Below are 23,785 nucleotides of genomic sequence, written 5' to 3'. Positions count from 1 at the left end.
ATTTAGCAACTCCCTAAAATACTCTGCCCACCTTCCTCTCACTGCCTTCTCTTCCATTATCATCTCTCCAACTGCACCTTTTACCTTTTCTTCTCTACTTGATTCACCTCCTCTTCCTCTTTTGATTTCTTTCCAAAACATCTTTTATTACTTACAAAATTTTCTGTCATACTCTTACCCCATTTCACATCTGCTTTCCTCTTTGCCTCCTTTATCTTATGCTTGACCTCCCTTCTCTTTACTTTGTACCTCTCATACGATTCCCTTATCCTAATTTGTAGCCAATCTATGAAAGCCTACTTCTTCTCTTTTACACCCTTCTTTGTTTCCTCATCCTACCATTCACTACCCTTCCTTCTATTTCCTCCCACCCTCCTTGTTCCACATACCATCTTTGCACACCTTATGACTCCCTCCTTGAACCATCCCCATTCCTCCTCCACTCCTAGTTCTACTCTATCCTTCATTCCCTCCCAATCCTCTCTCAGCTTCTTCTTATACTTCTTCTTTTCTTTCTCATTTAAGCAGTTCACTCTAAGTACCTCCCTACCTTCTGCCCTTTTCCTTTCTCCACCTCTTCTCCACTCTCAATTTGTCTTCCAGAAAATGATCAGATATTCCCCCACTCTCTCCCCTTAGGACATCCATAGCTCTTCCTACCATACTCCTGGTCACCACTATATAGTCCATTAACACTCTGTCTGCCACCCTTCCATCCACCACCCTCTCCCATGTGTACTTATGCTTGACTTTCTTCCTAAACACTGTATTTGGTATCATCAACTCTTTCGAGACACATCTCCACCATCAATTCTCCACTATGATTTTTACCTGGATCTCCATACTTCCCCATCACTCCGTCTATTGGTTTGTTTTACTACCCTAGCACTTAGGTCTCCCAATACAACTACATTGACATTTCTCCCTATTCCCTCTATGCACTCATTTAAATATACCCAAAAAGCCTCCCTTTCCTCTATGCTCTCCTCACTACCAGGCCCATACGCACTTACAAAAATCCACATCTCCCTTCCTAGCTTCACCTTCATCCACATCAACCTTGAAGAAACCTACTTCCACTCCACTACACACTTACCCATCTCTTCACGTACTAGTATAGCCAACCCTTCTTTCCCTCATCCTCTCTTCACTCCTGAGAACCTCCCAACTACACTCCCAAACTCACACTTGCCCCTCCCTTTCAATTTAGTTTCACTCAAAGCCAACACATCCATCTTTCTTCTCACAAACACACTGCCTATCTCATCTGTACCACATCCACACACGTTAAAAGACCCAAACCTTAGGGTACTGGTTGGAAAACTCCTAGACCCTCTTATGACTTTATTCTATTTACTTTTTTTTTTTTTTTTTTTTTAATGTCCCCTGTGGGGCTACAGGTAGCAGGAGTCCTAGTGCTAACCCCTGTCCCACGTCCCATTTTTTGTTGCTTTTTATGACTTGGCAGCATTTTATCCCCCACCACAGGGTAGGCGAAAGAAGGAAATGAATATTCAGAGAAATGATACAGGACAGTAACAAGGGAACACTTAAACATTACATGTGTATAGTATGATTTTTTTTTTTTTTTTTTCTCCCATGAAAAACTCAATACATGAGTATATGTGGTATCTTTGGGAAGAAACTTTGGACTGCTGTCACTGGCTAAAAGTTATAAGGAGAAGAGAGCAGTTGCTGATTGTCAGCTCTCCATGTGTGAAAGAATTTAAGAAATACTGCTGGAGTTGATAAAGAGAAATCTTGGGCCCAGTCGGGAGACCATGTGTCATCCCCTCAGGGCTGCACCTCTTGATGGGGGTGAGAGGGTTGATGGGCTTTGAAAATGGGCAGCTTCTCTGTCCATCTTGCAGGAAATTTAGTGATTTTTGATGACTGAATATTCTGAGATTTTGATAATTTTTCAGTTTTAGTATCTTGAATACATACAGTACATTTTTTTCATGAAGATTCATTAAACAGTAATTGCTACATTCATGTATTCATAAATTGGTATGTATATTTATGCATAGTGTAATAACATTTTGTGTTCTTTACAGGAACTAAACAAGACATATGGTTGCAGTGTTCCTCTAGTCCTCATGAACTCGTTTAACACAGAAGAAGACACAAAGAAAGTTATTCGCAAGTACAGTCAATTTGAGGTAAAGTACAAAATCGAAACTGTTGACTATTACTTATGAAATCAGGGATTAGCTAAAATCTCGTTCATCCTAGTTGAATTGATTCAGCAAGTTGTACAATAGGTTAGATTTTCACTCAAGTCTAGGGTTGACTGCACTCATAATAATGATAGTCACTCCAGAGGACAAGAATAATAATTGTTGTAAATTCAGAACACTTCCTCAAAGATTTGGCATGATCACCACATTGGATTTACCATTTTTTTTGTTTTAAAATCAATTGGTCCATCGATAGGCAAAATGTACCCAAGGTCGGTGCATCTGTTGCATGGACCACCATCACACATGGAGGAGAGTGTGTTAATATCCTCATAGCATGCAACAAAAAGAGTAACTTTCCCATGTACTTCCTCTGATCCCCTTAGGACTAAGGCACACTGAAGCGTGGCCCCACTTAATGGTGGTAATGTAGCCTAGAATCTACAAATTTATTTATAAAAGCAAGTATTGGTTATACTGTGAGAGCTCCAACTAGGCCCTCTTCCCAGTTTTAAAGGTAATTGGGAAGTCTGACCTCTGTAGGGTAAAGTTCATATTTGCCTGAGGAGTTAATCAACAGCAACAACATCTCTTAGATCTGCATAATATTTAGTTTTATTTTCAGTAATATGTATGTGAATAAATTCTTATCACATGATTTATTACTTTTTTATCAATTGAGTGATGAGTAAAAAATAATATTAAGTTAGATACATTACTGTTCATAAGAGAAAATTGGAAATGATAAATGATACAAAGATATTGCATAATCTGTAGTTGTTAGCAGATGTCATCCAGCATTATTAAAAGTTCCAGTATCCCTCTTGGAATTTGATTCAATTTATCTTTTCTTGTCAACAAAAATCATGTTCAGGTAACTTGTATATACACAGATGGTGATTTTGTGTTTACTACTTTAATACTCAGGTGAGGATAGATATGTTTAACCAGTCCATGTACCCACGAATCAACAAGGAGTCTCTCATGCCTCTGGCCAGCTCTGTGAAAAATGACCCTAAGAACCAAGAAGCGTAAGTTTTGAGTTTTTTATTCCTATTTTGATACAGACATGCATGCATACAAACTAAAAGGCCTTTTCCTCAATATAAGGGGGGGTGGCAAGTCAAAACATACACGTTTCCTACATCCTCTTGAAAGTAATTAGTCAATTGCTTTTTCTTTTTTATATATATATATATATATATATATATATATATATATATATATATATATCTACATACATATACATATACTGCATGGGAGGTAGCCAAAAAGAAAAAGGCATAGAAACCACTTCCACCCATTCCATCCCCTATATACTCCACTCCCCTCCACCCTCTTCCTTCCCTCACATCTTGGCACCTCCTTGATGATGGGTCATCTCCTGCATCCTGTCCACTGCCCTGGGTCAGAAGCAGTGTCGAAAGACACAGCACATCCACAGCAAGGCCGCTTCATTAATACAGCAAACCCCCCCCCCTCTCCTTACATTCATTCTTCTCTTGTCTTCCCTCACCCTCACCACTTCCATTTTCTTTACTCAATAACTCTCATTTCATCTTGATAGCAACTAGTCCTCATATACACAGCTGTCTAATTGCACCACTACATTTACCTCTTCATTTCACTAATTACTACCATTCCTTCTGTACCCATCCTCTTTACCCAGTGCACTATGTTTGCACACTTCATATTCGTATTATGGAATTTTTTAATCTAACATTTTTAAGTACTTTAAAGGAGAAGGAAAACTTAACTTAATTACATACATACATATACCAAGGCTTTTTCTGCCTTACAAGGGAGGTAGCCAAAAAGGAAAAGGCATAGAAATCATTCCCACCCATTCCATCCCTGAATACACTCCACATCCCTCCACCCTCCCTCCCATCTTAGCACCTCCTATATGATGGGTCATCCCTGCACCTCGTCCACTGCCCTGGGTCAGAAGCAGTGTCGTAAGACACAGCACATCCACAGCAAGGCCGCTTCATTAAATCGGCGAACCCCCCTCTCCGTCCCCCCATTGCATAAAAGGAGAAGACGGGGAGAAATCCCTTCAGGCTGTGTCAAATTTTGCTCACACATACTACCTCACCCCCCATTCCCCCGCCCATTCCACCTCATGCATCACAACATCATCCATATACAATCACCCCTGTCTTCTGTCCTCTCCTGTCCTTCCTCAACAGACATTCCCCTCTTCCCCAAAGCCCCCTTCACCCCATCCATCCACCTCATCCTAGGACGTCCCCTCATGTTCATTTCCTCCACATCTGCCTTCCATACCTCTTTTACTAGTCTTTCTACACTCATTCTTTCCATGTGTCCAAACCATCCCAATACTCTTTCATCAACCCTATCTCCCAACTCCCTTTCCACCCCTGTTCTCCTCCTCACCTCATTTCTCACTCGATCTAGCCTAGTAACCCCCATCATACTTCTCAGACACCTCATCTCAAACACATTCAAACTCCTTCTCTCTTCCTCTCTTATGTTCCATGTTTCTGCCCCATACAGTGCTGTTGCCACAATCACTCCTTCATACAGTTTCCTCTTAGCATCCATTCCCAAATGTCTATTCCTCATTACACTCTTTAATCCACCAAGGCATTTACTCGCTTCTCTCAATCTACATTCTACCTCCACCTTCACTCCACCTTTTCCTGCCACATTTGCACCCAAGTATCTAAAACTATCCACTTCCTCCAGTCGCTCTCCCTTAATGCTCACTTCCAGTCTACTGCCACTTTCACCCCTTGTACATCTCATCACCTTACTTTTACCCACATTTATCTTTAGCTTTCTTCTATCACATACTCTCCCAAACTCTGTCACCAACTTCCTCAATCCCTCCTCCGATCCTGCCACAAGCTTAGTGTCGTCTGCAAACAACAGCTGGCTCACCTCCCACTTTTCTCCATTTTCTTTAACCATCTCTAATCCCTGACCCACTACCCTTGCATTTACCTCTCACACTACCCCATCCATGTATAAGTTGAACAGCCAGGGCGACATAATGCAACCTTGACGAAGTCCCACCTTTACCTCGAACCACTCACTCTCTCCATTTCTAATCCTGACACAAGCTCAACTACTCTCATAAAAACTCTTGACAGCTCCCAGAAGCTTTCCTCCTATCCCTCCTTAACTTAATTACAAATCTTTTATACATTTTTTTATTTTGTATATATTTTATTTATTTATTTTTTTATTTTTTTTCTATTTTTTTTTATTATTTCTTTGTATTGTTTTAGCATCATTGAAGACAGACGAGAGGAAATACAAAAGTATGAAGAAAGTTTTTATTTAGTAGAAACCTTATTTTGTACAAATTAGTGTATTTATCTTTGATATATTGAGTAAAAAAAATTATTTTTCATGTATGAACATTGTAGAAAGTAAATTAGTAAAGCTTGTATTCCATCTACAAACATATTTTGCTTAACTTGCAGACTGAAAAAAAATACTTCAAATAGTAAAATATTTCAAACCAGATATGATTTATTGATTCATCATTAATACTCATAGATAAATTGGTGCAGATATTTTATTGCTGTTGTTTTAGTGCAGATTCCTATTAAGGCAAATTAAGGCTCTATTTTGTGTTAGTAGGCTTTCTTGTTCATAGATCTAAGTATTATGATATATGGCTACGCTGTTTAAATAGAACACGCACACACCAAAACATACATCGTCCAGACACTGAAGCGAAAGGAAGTGCTGAGTTGTGAGCGCACCTATCTGGCGGTTTCGTCGCCAATAACAAAGGAAACCTGTTGTTATTGTGTGGGATGGATACGCTATGGTACTCTTAGCGACCGATAAAAGTTTTCTTTCCAGTTCTTAAATTAGGTATAGTTCTGGCAAAATGGAGAAGGAAGGATAGTGAAGAAAGAATAACAAACGACTTTATATGAGTATAGTAGGAAGCCCTAGAGGTGTAATTCCAAATGCCATTGTATAATATCCTAGAAAAAACCCAAGGTGGGAAAATAAAGTCTTTTCAGGATTTCAAAGAAACCCAGGTGAAGGAGGTAAAATTTTAGATATAGACAGAGAAATTAGATTTAGTAACCCACTGAGAAATCGTGAAATAAATGACTTGATGGAAGAAATCATAGATTTGAAACTGGATTATTGAGCTGTTCACAGGGAATTGATAACATTGCGAAAGAGGATTGAGCAAATGATCAAAGAATTGACTGACCTAAAGAGTGAAATCAAAATTCTTAAGGAAGGAAACAAGAGAATAAAAAATGAGGATAAAAATAAAAACGATGAACTGAAAAAGGAGGTCAAAGAACAGTTGCAAGTAGTGACCAGAAAAGTGGCAGAGTCAATCAAAGAAACAGACCTCGTTGAAATATTACAAAAGCAGATGGAGGAGAATACAAAAGAAACCGTTATGAAAGTAATTAAAGAAAAGAAAAATTGGGTGAGAGATATCGTTGACAAAGGCAAGTGCATTGTGGTCCATGGCATCGAAGAAAAGCATATGTATAGATACCAGAGAGAAAAAGAGGAGAAGGAATTAGCTAAAGAAATTCTGAAAGAAATACAGGATGAAGGTCAGAATCTTGATAAATAAATTGATGAAATACACAGGATAGGCAAATATTCAAAAGAAAAACATCATAGACCTCTGAAAATAAAACTAAGAACACAAATGATAGCAGAGGAGGTATTATCGAAAGCGGTCAAACTAGCAAACAGTGAGAAATTCAAACATATAAGAATACAAAAGGAAATGAGTGATGAAGAAAAAGAGAAGGACAAAGCGCTCAGAATTGAAGCCAATGATCGAAATGAGAAGAGAACAGAGACGGAAAAAAACGAGTTTTTTTGGAGAGTGCTGGACTTGAGACTGAAAAAATGGTACATCAAAAAAAAGGGAAACTTACCAAAAAGGAAAAGAAGATATGAAAATAAAAGTGGCATACACAAATATTGATGGTAAGACCTCTCGAATCAATGAACTAAATGACTGTCTAGAAAGAGAAAAACCTGATATCATGGGCATAGGAGAGACAAAATTGAAAGGACCGCAATCAACAAGCATAGTGGGACATGGTCTATATAACCACTGGGCAAAAAATAGAACAAACAAGCAAGGAGGAGATGTCATGATATTGACCAAAAAAGGTTTAAATGTGACAAAGATTATTAAAGGCCAAGACAATATAGAAGTAATTATGATTAAAATTGCAAACAAAAAGATGAAAAGCAGAAAATTTGTAGCAGTGTACGTACCACCAAAAACCCATGTGTGGTCAGACAGCGAACATTCTAATTTACTGGAAAAAACAATGAATGTGCTAAATGAGTTACTGAAAGAGGGTGGAAACATAGTAATCATGGACGATTTCAATGCAAAAGACATAATGTGGGAATAAATGATAGTTAAAGGGGGAGATGAACTTTGGAGCAACATTCTACTGGATATGACCATTGAATACACCCTAACACAATGGGTTAAGGAGAATACTAGATATAGAAACAATGAGGAACCATCGAATCTAGACTTAATATTAACTTCTGAACCAGGTATTGTGAACAAAATGGTGTATAAAACACCAATTGGAAAGAGTGACCATATACTAATAGTTTGAATTAAAAGAACAGAACAATGTAGATAGGAATGATAAACATAGAGAAGGAAGATTTATGTACAACAAAACGGATTTTGTAAAACTAAAAAAAATTCCAAAACACAAATTGGGATAAATTGTCTAAAGAGGAAACAAAGATAGAAGACAAATGGAACATATTCAAAGAAAAGTATAAAGAAGGAATTAATAGATATGTACCAAAAAAGAAACAAAAAGAGATTTATATAAAATACTGGTTTAACAAAAGGTGTAGTGAGGCTAGAGCCAGGAGAGACAGAGCCTGGAAAAAATGGAAAAAAGATAGAAAAACATCCAAATGGCAAACATATATAAAACTTAGGAATGAATATGTGAATATACACAGGAAGGAAAAAAAAGAATATGAAAAGGATATCATAGACAAATGTAAGGATCGTCCTAAACTCTTACTGATATATAAATGACAAACTAAAGGATAAGCATGAAATAGTAAAACTGTGTGAAGGAGATAAAGAGTACATAGATGACACAGAGAAGGCAGAAGTTATGATCAGACATTTCAGGTCTGTTTTTACAATTGAGAGCTCACAACCTTGGGAAGATGGACAACAAGAAAAATCACCCATGATGAAAGAAATAAATATAACACAAAAAGAAATAGGAGACCAAATATAAAGCCTAGATGTCAGAAAATTGCATGGACCAGACAGAATTGCAAATTGGACACTGAAAGAGGTATAGATGAACTGACAGACAAACTACACAAGATAATTGACCTCTCACTCAAAGAGGGAAAGGTACCACAAGATTGGAAAGATGCAAACATAGTACCAATATTTAAAGGAGGAAATAGGGAAGATCCTACAAACTTCAGACCAGTATCCCTCACAAGTACAGTAGCAAAAATATGCGAAAAGGTCATCAGGAACAAATGGACCAAACATTTGGAAGATAACAAAATGATAAACCCTAAACAATTTGGTTTTAGAAGTGGAAGATTGTACACCACAAATCTAATCTGCTTTTACTCGAGATTAATTGAGATAATACAAGAAAGGGATGGATAGGCAGATTGTGCCTTCTTGGATTTGCAGAAAACATTTGACAAAGTACCACACAGAAAATTAATAAGTAAAATTGGAAAAATAGGAGGAATTCAAGGCTAACTGTTGTTCACAAGGTTGGTATAATGGCAAGTGGACTTCAGTATCTCAAAGTGCAGTGTGTTAAATGTAGGCTTACACTACTCAGAAAGCAGATATAGCTTAAATAACACCTTTTTAGTGAAAACTAAGTGCGAGACTTAGAAGTTCTTTGAGTCTTGACCTTAAATCCAGGAAACATTGCATTAGCACCAGGAATAGAACTAACAGAGCATTAGGTTTCATTGCTAAAATGGTAACAAATAAAAGTGCAGTAGTCATCAAACTCTATCTGGCATTAATTAGACCCATCTTTGACTAAATGGTACAATTGTAGTCTCTGTCCTAAAGAGTGGATATTAATTCACTAGAATCAGTACAAAGGAGAATGACCAAAATAGTACATGGACTCAGAAATTTACCTTCACTTCCAGTCCATGTTTCCTTTGCCGTGTTTATGCATGTTCAAGTTTCAAGTGGGTCAAGGGCTATAGCAAGGGTGATGCAGACAAGGTAATCGTTAAGACAAAAGGGCAGGACTCATAGTAATGGTTTTGAATTGGACAAATTTAGATTTAAAAAGGAAATAAACAAGAATTGGCTTAGCAATTAATGGAATAGACTTAGTAATCACGTAGTGAGCACTGAAACTATCAGTTGTTTTAAGAGAAGGTTAGATAACTATGGATGGGGATATTTATATATATATGTGTGTGTGTGTGTGTGTCTATATATATATTTTTTACAGCTGGTATCCACCTGGTCATGGTGACTTCTATTATTCCTTTAAAAATTCTGGCCTTCTAGACAAATACCTTGCAGAGGTAGGTGTACATGATATACTTGTTAAATGGTATATGGAATTTGGTGTGAATTGCATATGTTGTACACTGTAGATTCTAAACATAATGTGTATTTTTACTTTAGGGTAAAGAATACATCTTCATTTCAAATATTGACAATCTGGGGGCAACAGTTGATTTAAATTTGGTGAATTTCCTAATGGGAGAAGGTTCCACCAAGCCCGAATTCGTTATGGAGGTCACAGACAAGACAAGAGCTGATGTTAAGGTGTGTTTCAGAAGGAAGGAAAACTTCATTTCAGTTGCTGTAGAGAATATATTATTGAGTATATCACATTTTTCAGTGTAATCAACATAGCTTTCCAGGTAAGCTTTCATGAGAATGTCTTTCTCCACTGACAGGGTGGTACATTGGTTTGGTATGAGAACAAATTGAGACTGCTTGAAATAGCTCAAGTGCCCAAGGATCATGTAGATGACTTCAAATCTGTCCAGAAGTTTAAGATTTTCAATACAAACAATCTATGGGTAAAGTTAGATGGTAAGTGACAGTGAAGCATATATGGTTATGATCACTTGATTATTATCCATCTGTATACCAAGGGCTTCTTCCTCCTTATAAAAGAGGTTGCCAAATCAATGCACACACACACTCCTACTCATTCCACCACCTGGTTAAGAAACAATGCAGCAAGACACAGCACATCCACAGCAGAGCCACTTCACTTACACAGTAACTTTCCCTCCTACTCCCCCATGCAGAAAATAGAGAAGACAGGGAGAAATCCCTTCAGAATGTGTCAAAATATCATCTACACACAGCCATTCTCAACTCGCCCCTGTCCCTTCCTTGCTCAACATACATCCCCCTTTTGCTCAAAAGTTCCACCCTATCCATTCATCCATCTCATCCATCCATCTCTTTTACTAATCTTTCATCTTTTTCACCCCTGCTCTCCTCATTTCTCACTCTATCCAACTTTATTACTCTTACCATACTTCTCAGACACTTCATCTCAAGATATAAGGAAAGAAATTGGTGAACTAATGTATTGCTTAGCGCAAGCTAACATTGAAATTTCCAACCTAAGGAAAACTTTGAACTAAGAACCAAACTTAACCCCTTCAATACAGGCCACATCGCACGTCTGGCAGCATTAGCTGCCAGACGTGCAATGTTGTGTCATATCGCATTATAAAAAATAAAGTCACTGCTCTATCGCTCGTTCTCTTTCACCCGTGAATTTTGATAACCATAGAAAATATGATGAAGCCAGTTTACAGAGTATGGGGGTCACGCAGGTACGACTACAATAAATATAATCAAGACGCCGACGTCGGCATCTTCGTATACCCACATGCTCCTCATGACGCCTACGTAGGCATCACCGTATGGAAGAGTTTAACCACTTCCATACGGTGACGCCTACATAGGCATGAGGTGCAAGTGGGTACTCGATGTTGCAGATATTGCCATCTTGATTATAATTATTGTAGTCGTACTTACGTAATTTTCATTCTCTCTAAACTGGCTTCATCAGTTTTCTATGGTTATCAAAATACATGGGTGAAAGAGAACGAACGATTGAGCACTGACTTTATTTTTTATAATGCGATTATTATGATGCAACATCGCACTTGGGTAGCTAATGCTGCCAGACGTACGATGTGCCCAGTAGTGAAGAAGTTAAGGAAATGAAAAATGACATAAGAGAGGTGAAGCATGAAAATGAAAAGAAGAAAATTAATTATACTACCAATAGTGAAAACCTAAAAAATGAGGTAAATAACAAAATACAAGAAATGACTGAAAGAATTGAAGAAAACTTAGGTGAGGAAAGTATCCAAAAGATTAAGAAATGGAAGGAAAACATAGAAAATAAAGAAATTGCCTTTAAAGAAATAGTCCAACAACAAATGCAGGAAAATGCAAAAGACACAATTATCCAAGTAATTAATGAAAAGGCAAATTGGGTCAGAGATGCAGTGGATAGAAAAAAATGTATTGTGGTATATGGACTAAAAGAAAAACATGGTCTGGCGAGGTACATGAAAAAGAAGAAAAAGAAACAGCAATAGCAATCCTAAAAGAAATTCAGGATGGAGACTAGGATGTAGAGAGAGACATTGATGAAGTGTATAGACTTGGTCATTATTCTAAGGAAAGAAATCAACCCCTAAAGATAAAACTAAGATCATAAATGGTAGTAGAAGACATATTTGAAAAAGTAGGTAAGTTGGCAAGGAGTGAACATTACAGTAAGATATGAATAAAAAGAGAAATGAGTACTGAGGAATTAGAAAAAGAGAAGACACTAAGAGATGAAGCTAAGGAAAAAAACATGAAGAGAACAGAGACCGAAAGCAAGGAATTCTATTGGAGAGTAATTGACTGAGAAAATGGTACATCAGAATGGGTGAACCAAGAACAAAAAAAAAGATGGAAAAAGAAAAAATTAAAAGTGGCCTATACTAACATTGACGGATTAATTTCAGGACTGAATGAACTTAATGACTACCTGTTAGAAGAAAAACCAGACATAATGGGAATTGTGGAGACTAGATTAACCCCTTCCATATGGTGCCGCATACGTAGGCGGCATGAGGAGCAAGTGGATACACAAGGGTTCCATATCGGCATCTTGATTATATTTATTGTAGTTGCCCCTGCGTAATGACATACTCTCTAAACTATCTTCATCACATTTTCTATGGTTATCAAAATTCACAGGTGAAAGAGAGAACAATCGATATAAGCGGTGACTATATTTTATGATGTGAGTATTATTACGACACATCGTACGTCTGGCAGCTAATGCTGCCCGCGAGATTTTGGCCCTTACTGAAGAGGTTAAGGGGTGCAATACCACCCATCAATGTTGGACAAGGGCTTTACAATTACTGGATTAAAAACAGAGACGAGAAACAGGGAGGAGGAATCATGTTCTTGGCCAAAAAAAACTTGAATGAGACAAAAATTGCGGAGGACAAAGGTAATGTAGAACTGATCATGATAAAAGTCGAAGACAAGGACATGAAAAGTAGAGAGTTTGTGGTAACTTATGTGCCCCCCAAAATGAACGCTTGGAATGAGAATGAGCGTATGAAAATGCTAGAAGATACAAGGCATTCATTAAATGAGATACTAATTAGTGGAGGTAACTTGGTAATCATGGGGTACTTTAACTGCGGAGAAATTCGTTGGGAGGACATGACAGTGAAAGGCAGTGAAGACATGTGAAGTAATGTATTACTGGACATGACCATGGAATATACAATGACACAGTGTGTCAGTGAAAACACCAGATACACAAATAATGAGGAGCTGTCAAGACTAGATTTAAAATTTACAACAGAACCTGAAATTGTGGAGAAAAGACACTAATTGGAAAGAGTGACCATATACTTATTGAGACTGAACTAAAGGAAGAAGTATACATGGAGAGAAATGAAAAGCATAGGAAAGGAAGATTGATGTACAATAAAACGGACTTTGGGAAACTAAAGAAATTCTTTCAGAATGCAAATTGGGAAAAATTTTACATGGAAGAGACAAAAGTGGAAGAGAAATGGGATATGATGGATAATTATAATGAAGGAGTGAATAGGCATGTACCAAGACAGAAGCTGCAGTGAGGTAAAAGAAGAGACAGAGCTTAGAAAAGATGGAGAAAAGATAAAAAACCTGGAAAATGGCAAATATATATAAACTATAGAAATGAGTATGTAAAAGTCCAAAGAGAGGAAAAGGAACTATGAAAAAGACATTATAGATAAATGCAAAGGTTAACCCAAACTACTCTATAGATATGTGAATGGTAAACTTAAAAATTAACAGGAAATGGTGAAACTACGCCAAGGAAATATAGAATGCACAGAGCTAGAAATGGCCGAAGTCATGAATAATACTTCAAGTCTGTTTTCACTAGGGACGAAGGAAATGAAGTACGATCTCCCCCCATGAGCGAGGTAACAATAACACAAAAAGAAAAATGGAACATTTATCAAACCTTTGTCAGGAAATCGCATGGCCTGGATGGAATTGCAAATTGGATTCTAAAAGAATGCAAAGAACTAATGGACAAAATACATAACATAATAAGTTGCTCACTTAAAGAAGGAAAATACCAAAAGACTGAAAAAATGCCAACATTGTACCAAACAGGAAGAACCAACTAACTATAGACCGGTCTCACTAACAAGCACGATAGCCAAAATTTGTGAGAAAATTATCATGAATAGATGGGTAAAACACCTCAAAGAAACTATAATAAACCTAAGACAATTTGGGTTCAGACAAGGAAGATCATGCACCACAAACTTGATATGTTTTTACTCAAGACTAAAAGACATAGTGCAAGAAAGGGATGGATGGGCTGATTGCACTTTCCTGGACTTACAAAAAGCTTTCGACAAGGTACCACACAAAAAATTATTTAAAAAACTGGAACATATAGGAGGGATACAAGGGAACCTACTAAAATGGATGGAGGACTTCCTGATTGGTAGAAAGATGAGAGTAGTACTCAGAGAAAAATATTAAGATTAGGAGGTGATCAGTGGAGTTCTGCAAGGATCTGTATTGGCTCCAATAATGTTTACTATTTATGTGAATGACATGGATGATGATGTGCAATGTTACCTTAGGTTCTTTGCAGACGACACTAAATTGTTAAGGAAAGTAAAAACCGAAACGGATTGCAAATCACTAAAGGAAGACCTGAATAAGGTATGGAACTGGAGTCAGAAATGGGAAGTAGACTTCAATATTAAGAAGTGTAGCATAATGGAGTTTGGAAAATGTAAAAATAGAATATCAGGACAATATAAAATTGGAATTAATGAGGTAAAGAAAGTGTGATCTGAAAAAGATTTGGGAGTAATTATCCCAAGTGACTTGTCCTATGATAAACAAATAAACAAAATTGTCAGAGAATCCTATAACTTACTAAAGTCAATAAAAGTGGCATTTACATATTTGGACAAAGAAATTATTAAAGAAATATTAGTCACACTGATAAAGCCTAGACTAGACTATGCAGCAACATTGTGGTCACCCAGTACCAAGAAGAATATAAAGAAAATAGAAAGAATCCAGAGAGCAGCCACAAAAATGGCCCCTGCACTTTCAAACTTGTCATATGAAGAGAGACTGGCTAAATTGGAGTTACTGACTGGAGCAAAGAAGAGGGAGAGGCGACCTACTGACCATCTGTAGAATCATGAAGGGCACAGAAATACTTGATAGAGAGTACTTGTTAAACTGGGACAAGAGAAACATAAAAGGACATGGAAAGAAACTCAAAAAACATAGTTATAGAAGAGATCTGAAGAACAGTTTTCCACATAGAGTGGTGGACACTTGGAATAAATTGGATGAAAAAGTAGTGTGTCCAAAAACCATTCATGAATTTAAGAGCAAACTAGACATTGCAAGATACAAAGGCAGGACACCACGAGTGTAGCTCCCCTTCCCATAAAATACATACATACATATACCAGGGCTTTTTCCCCCTTACAAGGGAGGTAGCCAAAAAGGAAAAGGCATGAAATCATTCCCACCCATTCCATCCCTGAATACACTCCACACCCCTCCACCCTCCCTCCCATCTTAGCACCTCCTGGATGACGGGTCATCCCTGCACCTTGTCCACTGCCCTTGGTCAGAAGCAGTGTCGCAAGACACAGCACATCCACAGCAAGGCCGCTTCATCAAAGCGGCGACCCCCCTCTCCGTAAGTGGCGGATCCAGGATAAAAATTTGGGGGGGGGCTAACCTGAATTCCTTCCTCTGAGTAGTCTGATGTATCAGAAGTCTGAGATATACTTAACTTAATGTTTTTCAGATTTTTCTGTATTTTAGACATATATAATAGAATGTATATTCGTTTTATATTGTTACACGCTTGTGCTAGTCAGTGATAAGGCACTGGCACGCGTATACTTTCGCATAGAGAAATTATTGCAGAATCCGTGTGTAGTGTTAGTGGACATGGACTCATGGAAGTAATAAAAAATTAAAGTAGCTTTAAAAAACAGAAATACAAACAAAAACGTGTATGAACTTCTGAACCTGTTAATAAAAGTATCTAAATTACATTAATAACACACAGCATTGTTCATGGGATCTCACACGAACATCAACCTCTTGTTTTTTTGGGCAAATACATTGATTACACTATTTCAATATTGATTTCATTGTGAACGCCGAGTAGCGCCAGGCCATTGAGGCGATCTTGACCCATAGTATTCCTTAGGTAGGTCTTCAGTCGCTTCAGGGTTGAAAATGAACGCTCAGCCTCTGCGTTCGAGACTGGGAGCGTGATCAAAACTCAGAGGAGCTTGGCCAGGTTCGGATACATTCGGGTCTGGGCGTGGGCAAGGGCATCTCCAATGGATTCGAACTTCATTGTTGTTGAATACCAGCGCTCTGCTTCCACCTTCACAAGGCTCAAGGTCTCGATGTCAGCCTCATAAACCTTTGCCGCTTCCAGTACAGCAGCAACATCTCCGTCAGCGCTGCTGAGCAGATTCATGATCTTGAAGCCAACAGCAATAGTATTCCCGAACCGGGTCTGCAGCTCAGTCAATACATGGTCGAGGAATGGGACATATACAGATCTTCGGTAATACTCCTCAGCTGTCTGGAAGGGTAAATTCGCTTGCTGCATTTGGCGCTTGCAAACTCGAGGTACAGGAATGGTGTCATGTGATGAACTGATCTCCTGGAGGAGCCCCTCTGCCTTCTTGAAGATGTCCTGGAAGCTGGTCAGTGCACCTTCCCGGGTCTTATTTAGATGTGTCACCACATCACCAATCGTAGCGTACGCTGAGACTAGATCGACCATAGGGGACTGCAGGGCTCGTCTCGGCTCCACAGTGTGAGCTAGCACAGACTCAGCGACGGCGAGACCAATCAGAAAGCGCGGCTCTCGGATTGCTATTAGTAGTAGTCCCGCCATCGCGTCCGAGTTGCTCTGGTTCTCCAGAAAGACGGCAATAACTGGCAGGAATTCCATAAATACAATGAGTCGTGTTGCTCAACCCATCTAGTAGCGCAGAGGCTGACCAGCTTCTTCCGCTTCGTGGACGTGTGGTCTTTTACGAGCTCAGTAAACCTCATCGAGCGCATGTTTGAGGAATAGATGTAGTTATACACCTCGCTGGGAGTCTGGAGAGCGAGCTTTACCTCCTTGGTGTCACAGGCCTTGGTCAAGATGAGGTTGAGACGATGACTGAAACAATGAATCGTCTTTGCGAGCGGGTATTCTTGCACTACCACAGCTGCACACCCGCGAAACTTTCCCATCATGGCACTGGCACCATCAAAACAGAGGGCACGGCAGTTGCCCATGTTGAGGCCGACACTCTTTACTGTGCTAAGCAGTAGGCGAGCCAGGCCTTCCCCAGTCAGATCCTTGGCGTGAACCTCCGCTGAAGTGACGGACGCAAATGGTGGCCTGTTCTTTCCCTGAAACGTCGGTCGTCTCGTCCATCATGATGGCAAAGACCCCAGAAACTGATGATACCACCTTCTCTTGCACCAATCGCCCTGCAAACAAGGATATTTAACCCCCGGACCTGGCAAAACATCAGAAAGTACTAAAATCGATTAAATGACATCCTTACAATGATTCATGGAAGAAATTTGGGGAGGGGCTTCAGCCCACCCTCACCCCCCCCCCCTGGATCCGCGCCTGCTCTCCGTCCCTCCATGCATAAAAGGAGAAGACGGGAAGAAATCCCTTCAGGCTGTGTCAAATTTTGCTCACACATACTACCTCGCCCCCCATATATCTGCATAACCTCCCATTCCACCTCATGCATCACAACATCATTCATATACAACCATTCTCCATTCACCCCTGTCTTCTGTCCTCTCCCGTCCTTCCTCAACAGACATTCCCCTCTTCCCCAAAGCCCCCTTCACCCCATCCATCCACCTCATCCTAGGACGTCCCCTCATGTTCAGTCCCTCCACATCTGCCTTTCATATCTCTTTTACTAGTCATTCTTCACTCATTCTTTCCATGTGTCCAAACCATCCTAATACTCTTTCATCAACCCTATCTCCCAACTCCCTTTCCACCCCCATTCTCCTCCTCACCTCCTCATTTCTCACTCTATCCAGCCTAGTAACCCCCATCATACTTCTCAGACACCTCATCTCAAACACATTCAGACTCCTTCTCTCTTCCTCTCTTATGTTCCATGTTTCTGCCCCATACAGTGCTGTTGGCACAATCACTCCTTCATACAGTCTCCTCTTAGCATCCATTCCCAAATGTCTATTCCTCATTACACTCTTTAATCCACCAAGGCATTTACTCGCTTCTCTCACTCTACATTCTACCTCCACCTTCACTCCACCTTTTCCTGCCACATTTGCACCCAAGTATCTAAAACTATCCACTTCCTCCAGTTGCTCTCCCTTAATGCTCACTTCCAGTCTACTGCCACTTTCACCCCTTGTACATCTCATCACCTTACTTTTACCCACATTTATCTTTAGCTTTCTTCTATCACATACTCTCCCAAACTCTGTCACCAGCCTCCTCAATCCCTCCTCCGATCCTGCCACAAGTGCAGTGTCGTCCATAAACAACAGCTGGCTCACCTCCCACTTTTCTCCATTTTCTTTAACCATCTCCAATCCCTGACCCACTACCCTTGCATTTACCTCTCGCACTACCCCATCCATGTATAAGTTGAACAGCCAGGGCGACATAACGCAACCTTGACGAAGTCCCACCTTTACCTCGAACCACTCACTCTCTCCATTTCCAATCCTGACACAAGCTCTACTACTCTCATAAAAACTCTTGACAGCTCCTAGAAGTTTTCCTCCTATCCCATATATCTGCATAACCTCCCACAGTGCCTTTCTGTCTACCCTATCGTAAGCCTTTTCCAGATCCATAAAAGCCCAAAAAACATCCTTCCCATTTCCTATAGCTTTCTCACATATTTGTCTTACCACAAAGATCTGATCTACACAACCTCTACCTGTCCTAAATCCACACTGTTCCTCACCAATTACTCCCTCTGTTCCTCTCCTAATCCTCTGAATCAAGATCCTCCCATAAGCCTTCCTAACTACACTTAACACACTAATCCCTCTGAGACTACTACATTCACACTTGTCCCCTTTTCCATTGTAAAGTGGAACTATACAGGCACTCCTCCAGTCCTCCGGCACTCTACCCTCTCTCCAGCAAACATTAAATAACCTCACCAGCCAGTCCACCATCACTGTACCTCCTTTTTTTAGACATTCTGCATGGCATCCATCCAGACCAGATGCCTTACCTGCTTTCAGCATCTTAACAACTGCCTTCACTTCATCTTTCCCTATTTCTCCTCCATTTTCCTCACTCATCACGGTCATTTTCTTAGCATTTCCCACTGCAACTATCTTTCCCTCCCTATCCTCCTTCACATTTAGCAACTCCCTAAAATATTCTGCCCACCTTCCTCTCACTGCCTTCTCTTCCATTATTATTTCTCCATCTCCACCTTTTACCTTTTCTTCTCTACTTGATTCGCCTCCTCTTCCTCTCTTAATTTCTTTCCAAAACATCTTTTTATTACTTTCAAAATTTTCTGTCATACTCTTACCCCACTTCACATCTGCTCTCCTCTTTGCCTCCTTTACCTTGTGCTTCACTTCTCTTTTCTTTTCTTTGTACCTCTCGTATGACTCCCTCGTCCTATTTTGTAACCAATCTGTGAAAGCTCGCTTCTCTTCTACAACCTTCTTTGTTTCCTCATCCCACCATTCACTACCCTTCCTTCTATTTCCTCCTGTCCCTCTTGTTCCACACACCATCCTTGCACACTTTGTGACTCCCTCCTTGAACCATCCCCCTTCCTCCTCCACTCCTAGCTCTACTCTATCCTTCACTCCCTCCCACTCCTCCTTCAGCTTCTTCTTGTACTCCTTTTCCTTTTCATTTAACCACTTCCATACGGTGACGCCTACGTAGGCGTCATGAGGAGCAAGTGGGTATGCGATGATGCCGACGTCGGCATCTTGATTATATTTATTGTAGTCGTACCTACGTAACCTCCATTCTCTCTAAACTGGCTTCATCATATTTTCTATGGTTATCAAAATTCATGGGTGAAAGAGAACGAACGATTAAGCACTGACTTTATTTTTTATAATGCGATTATTATGACGCAACATCGCACGTCGGGCAGCTAATGCTGCCAGACGTGCGATGTGCCCCGGAGTGAAGAGGTTAACCCCTTCCATACGGTGCCGCACACGTAGGCGTCATGGGGAGCGAGTGTATTCGCGAGGCTGCCATATTGGCGTCTTGATTATATTTATTGTAGTCGCTCCTCCATAATGACATTCTTTCTAATTCTTTTGTAATCGCATTTTCTATGGTTATCAAAATTCACGGGTGAAGAGAGAACAATCGATATAAGCGGTGACTATATTTTATGATGCGAGTATTATTACGACACGTCGTACGGCTGGCATTGGCTGCTGCCACCGAGATCTAAGTCCATGACGCCTACGTGTGCGGCACCGTATGGAAGGGGTTAAAGAGTTCACTCTAAGCACCTCCCTACCTTGTGTCCCTTTCCTCTTTCTCCATCTATCCTCCACTCTCAACTTACCTTCCACCAAAAAATTATGATATTCCCCCACCCTCTCCCCTTAGTACATGTACATCCTTAACTCTTCCTATTATAATCCTATTTACCACTATATAATCCATCAATGCTCTATCTACCACCCTTCCATCCACCACCCTCTCCCATGTGTACTTATGCTTGACTTTCTTCTGAAACACTCTATTTGCTATCATCAACTCTCTAGACACATTTCCACCAACTCTCCACTACGATTCTTTCCTGGAACTCCACATTTCCCAACCACTCTATCAATTGGACCATTTCCTACCCTAGCATTAAGGTCTCCCAGTATAGCCGCCAGTATATAGCTATTTACGTATCTTCTTGGAATTACAGATACGATCTTGACTTTCTTCACTTTATTAACAATTCTAAGGGGAGTTCTCTACACTTTTTATACACAGTTTTACATAGAGTTTGCAGTATAGTCTTATACATAGTTTTTCACAGAGTTTCCAGTATAGTATTATACATAGTTTTTCACAGAGTTTCCAGTACACTACTTTACACAGGGCACGTCTCTCAGAGCGGTGCATCGGCTTTTTGTTGTCCGGAAGTCCTGAACTCAGCAAAATAGGGAGGTGCTGTCAGTCACTTTAGTAAGACTTTTAATAGCACTGTTTGGTCCTTCACGAATAAACTTTCATGTTCCAAATCACTACCTATATCCCTTTTTATTGTGTATAATATATCCAGGGGGCAAGGGTTGATTACTACTGTGTTATCGTGTGTTATTCTGAGTTGTGATTAACTTCATCTATGTGTGTGTTCGTGCGTCAGTGTGTGTGTGTGCTTCCGTGCTCGATTACTGTTAGGTCAGCTTTCCTGCGATAAGTGCTAAGGTCAGCTTGTTAGGGTGGACGTGTCTGGCGACAGGATGTCTGGGTGATGATTGTGACACCGCTCACATGATTTGTGGAAATGGTGATGTGGTTATAGTGATGTATACACCAGTACTATTACATAGACATTTCTCCCTAAATCCTCTATGCACTCATTTAAATCTATCCAAAAGGCCTCCCTTTCTTCTCAACTTTTCTCACTGCCAGGCCCATATGCACTTACAAAGACCCACATCTCCTTTCCCAGTTTCACCTTCATCCACATTATCCTTGAGGAAACCTCCTTCCACTCCACTGCACGTTTATCTATCTCTTCACTTACTAGAATATCCACCCCTTCCCTCCCTCACCCTCTCTTCACTCCTGATAACCTCCCACTTACACTCCCAAACTTACACTCACCCTTTCCCTTTCAACTTAGTTTCACTCAAAGCCAACACATCCATCTTTCTTCTCACAAACATACTACCTATCTCTTCCCTTTTACTCTCATCTGTACCACATCCATGCACATTAAAAGACCCAAACCTTAGGGTGCTGGTCGAAAAACTCCCAGACCCTCTTATGCCTTTACTTTTTCGTTTAGGAATGTCCCCTGTGGGGCTACAAGGAGAAGGATGCCTAGTCCCACTCCCCATCCCTTTCTTCTCGCCTCTTACAATCCAAGTGGGAATACTTGGTGGCAGTATTCTTTTCCCCCACGACAAGAAAATGAATACTCAGAGAAATGGTACAGGACAGCAGCAAGGGGTTGGGGGACAGCATAACGGAGGGACAGTCGTAGTATAAAAGTGTCATAATTTCTCTATGAACAGAGTTTTCCTCTATCATAGACAAAATGATGTGTGGCTCTGGTCCGTAGGGGCACCCCATATGGACCCTAAAGTATCAACTGCATGCTACTTTGCCACAATAACAAGCAGCCAATACCCCAGACAGGGTAAATACATTGAAACTTCTCCTTTCAGCCTCTCTTGAATTTGAAGTCTCTGGCCCATAGTGTGGTAGGCATAATCACCCCTTCAAATAATCTTCTTTGCTTCCATTCCCAGATGCCTATTTCTCATAATGCTTTTTAATCCCTCAAGACATTTACTTGCTTCTCTCAATCAACAGATTACCTCCACACCCACTCCTCCATTTCCTGCCACATGCAACCCGAAATACTTAAACCATCCTCTTCCTTTAGGTTCTCTTTTTAAAACTTCCAACTTGTTACCAACTTCTCCCCTTGTACAACATCTCATCACTCTACTTTTACCCACATTTACCTACAGTAATTGCAGTGTCATCTGCAAACAGCTGGCTCATCTCCCACCTCTCTTCTCCATCTTCAGCTATCTTCAGTCCCATGTCCATCACCCTGACATTTACCTCCTGCACCACCCTATCCATGTATATATTGATACCCATGGTGACATGAAATAACTGAGACACAGCTCCACTATTACCCCCAAGCCACTTGCTCTCACCATTATAAATCCGAATACAGGCTCTACTACTCTTGTAAAAACCTTGACTACACTTAACAGCTTTCCCCCAATCCTATGTATCTGTAATACCTCACACAGTGTTTTTCTGTCTACCCTATCATAACTCTTCTCCAAATCCATAGACCCAAAAAACATCCGCACCTTTTGCCAAAACGTTTTCACAAATCTACCTTACCACAAAAATGTGGTCCACACATCCATACCTTTCTTCATTTCACACTGCTCCTCACCATTTATTCTTTCTGTTCCTCTCCTAATCCTCTCAATTAAAACCCTCTCATAAACCTTTCCAACTACACTCAAAAAATTATTCCTCTAAAACGGGGTTTCTCAACCTTTTTAGCCATATTGCCCCCTTTTTCAATTGAAAAAAAAAGGATCGCCCCCCTTAATTGGAAAATGATAATAAAAATTATTGCAACAATGATAAACAACTAATTTAGAATGTTTTACTCACGTTGTGTTTTAATGAGATCTTTGGGCCTGGGGCTTTGCTGCTAGATCTTTTATGTTAGGCTGAAAATTTGTCAGTTAGAAGCAATACCTGTGATGTTTTTTGCCCCCCTGAGCTCAAAAATCGCCCCCATTGAGAATGACTGCTCTAAAACTACTACAATCACATTTGTCTCTTTTCCTTTGCAAAGCAAAACTGTACAGGGACTCCTCCAGTTCTCCAGCACTCTCCCTTTCCTTAGACACACATCAGACATCCTCACTAGCCAGACCACTATAACTGTACCTCTCTTTTTATAGACTCTCCACATCTCCCATCTCAGTTTCACCTTCACCCTCATTAACCTTGAAGACACTTCCTTCCACTCCACCATGTGCTCTCCTATCTCATCACTTAAAAGCAAGCTACCACTTCCCTTCTACATCCCCTCCTCACTCCCAATACTCCCCACCACACTTCCAAACTTAAAATCCCCCTTTCCTTTCATCTTAGTTTCTTTGTTAGCACATCCATCTTTTTTCTCACAAACATACTGCCTATCTCTTCCCTTTTGCTCTCATCTGTACCACAACCATGCACATTGAATGACGCAAATTTTAGGGCTCTGGTTAGAAATCAATGCCCATATCC

At 40.0% G+C, this 23,785-nt stretch overlaps 1 protein-coding gene across 4 annotated transcripts in view; it reads left to right on the top strand.

Annotated features, from left to right (window-relative positions):
* Positions 1 to 23,785, top strand: part of UGP (UDP-glucose pyrophosphorylase) — a 154,376-nt gene that overhangs the window by 116,790 nt on the left and 13,801 nt on the right. For all 4 annotated transcript variants that reach the window (XM_076187476.1, XM_076187477.1, XM_076187479.1 and 1 more), the window contains 5 exons: positions 2,058 to 2,162; positions 3,108 to 3,211; positions 9,662 to 9,737; positions 9,841 to 9,984; positions 10,119 to 10,257. In XM_076187476.1, the coding sequence (XP_076043591.1) occupies positions 2,058 to 2,162; positions 3,108 to 3,211; positions 9,662 to 9,737; positions 9,841 to 9,984; positions 10,119 to 10,257 (568 nt within the window). The remainder of the gene's footprint in view (positions 1 to 2,057; positions 2,163 to 3,107; positions 3,212 to 9,661; positions 9,738 to 9,840; positions 9,985 to 10,118; positions 10,258 to 23,785) is intronic.

Source organism: Oratosquilla oratoria, chromosome 6 (assembly GCF_046742065.1).
Source record: "Oratosquilla oratoria isolate Oo_2021 chromosome 6, ASM4674206v1, whole genome shotgun sequence".
Classification (NCBI taxonomy): domain Eukaryota; kingdom Metazoa; phylum Arthropoda; class Malacostraca; order Stomatopoda; family Squillidae; genus Oratosquilla; species Oratosquilla oratoria.
This window is presented reverse-complemented; position numbering and strand designations above follow the sequence as displayed.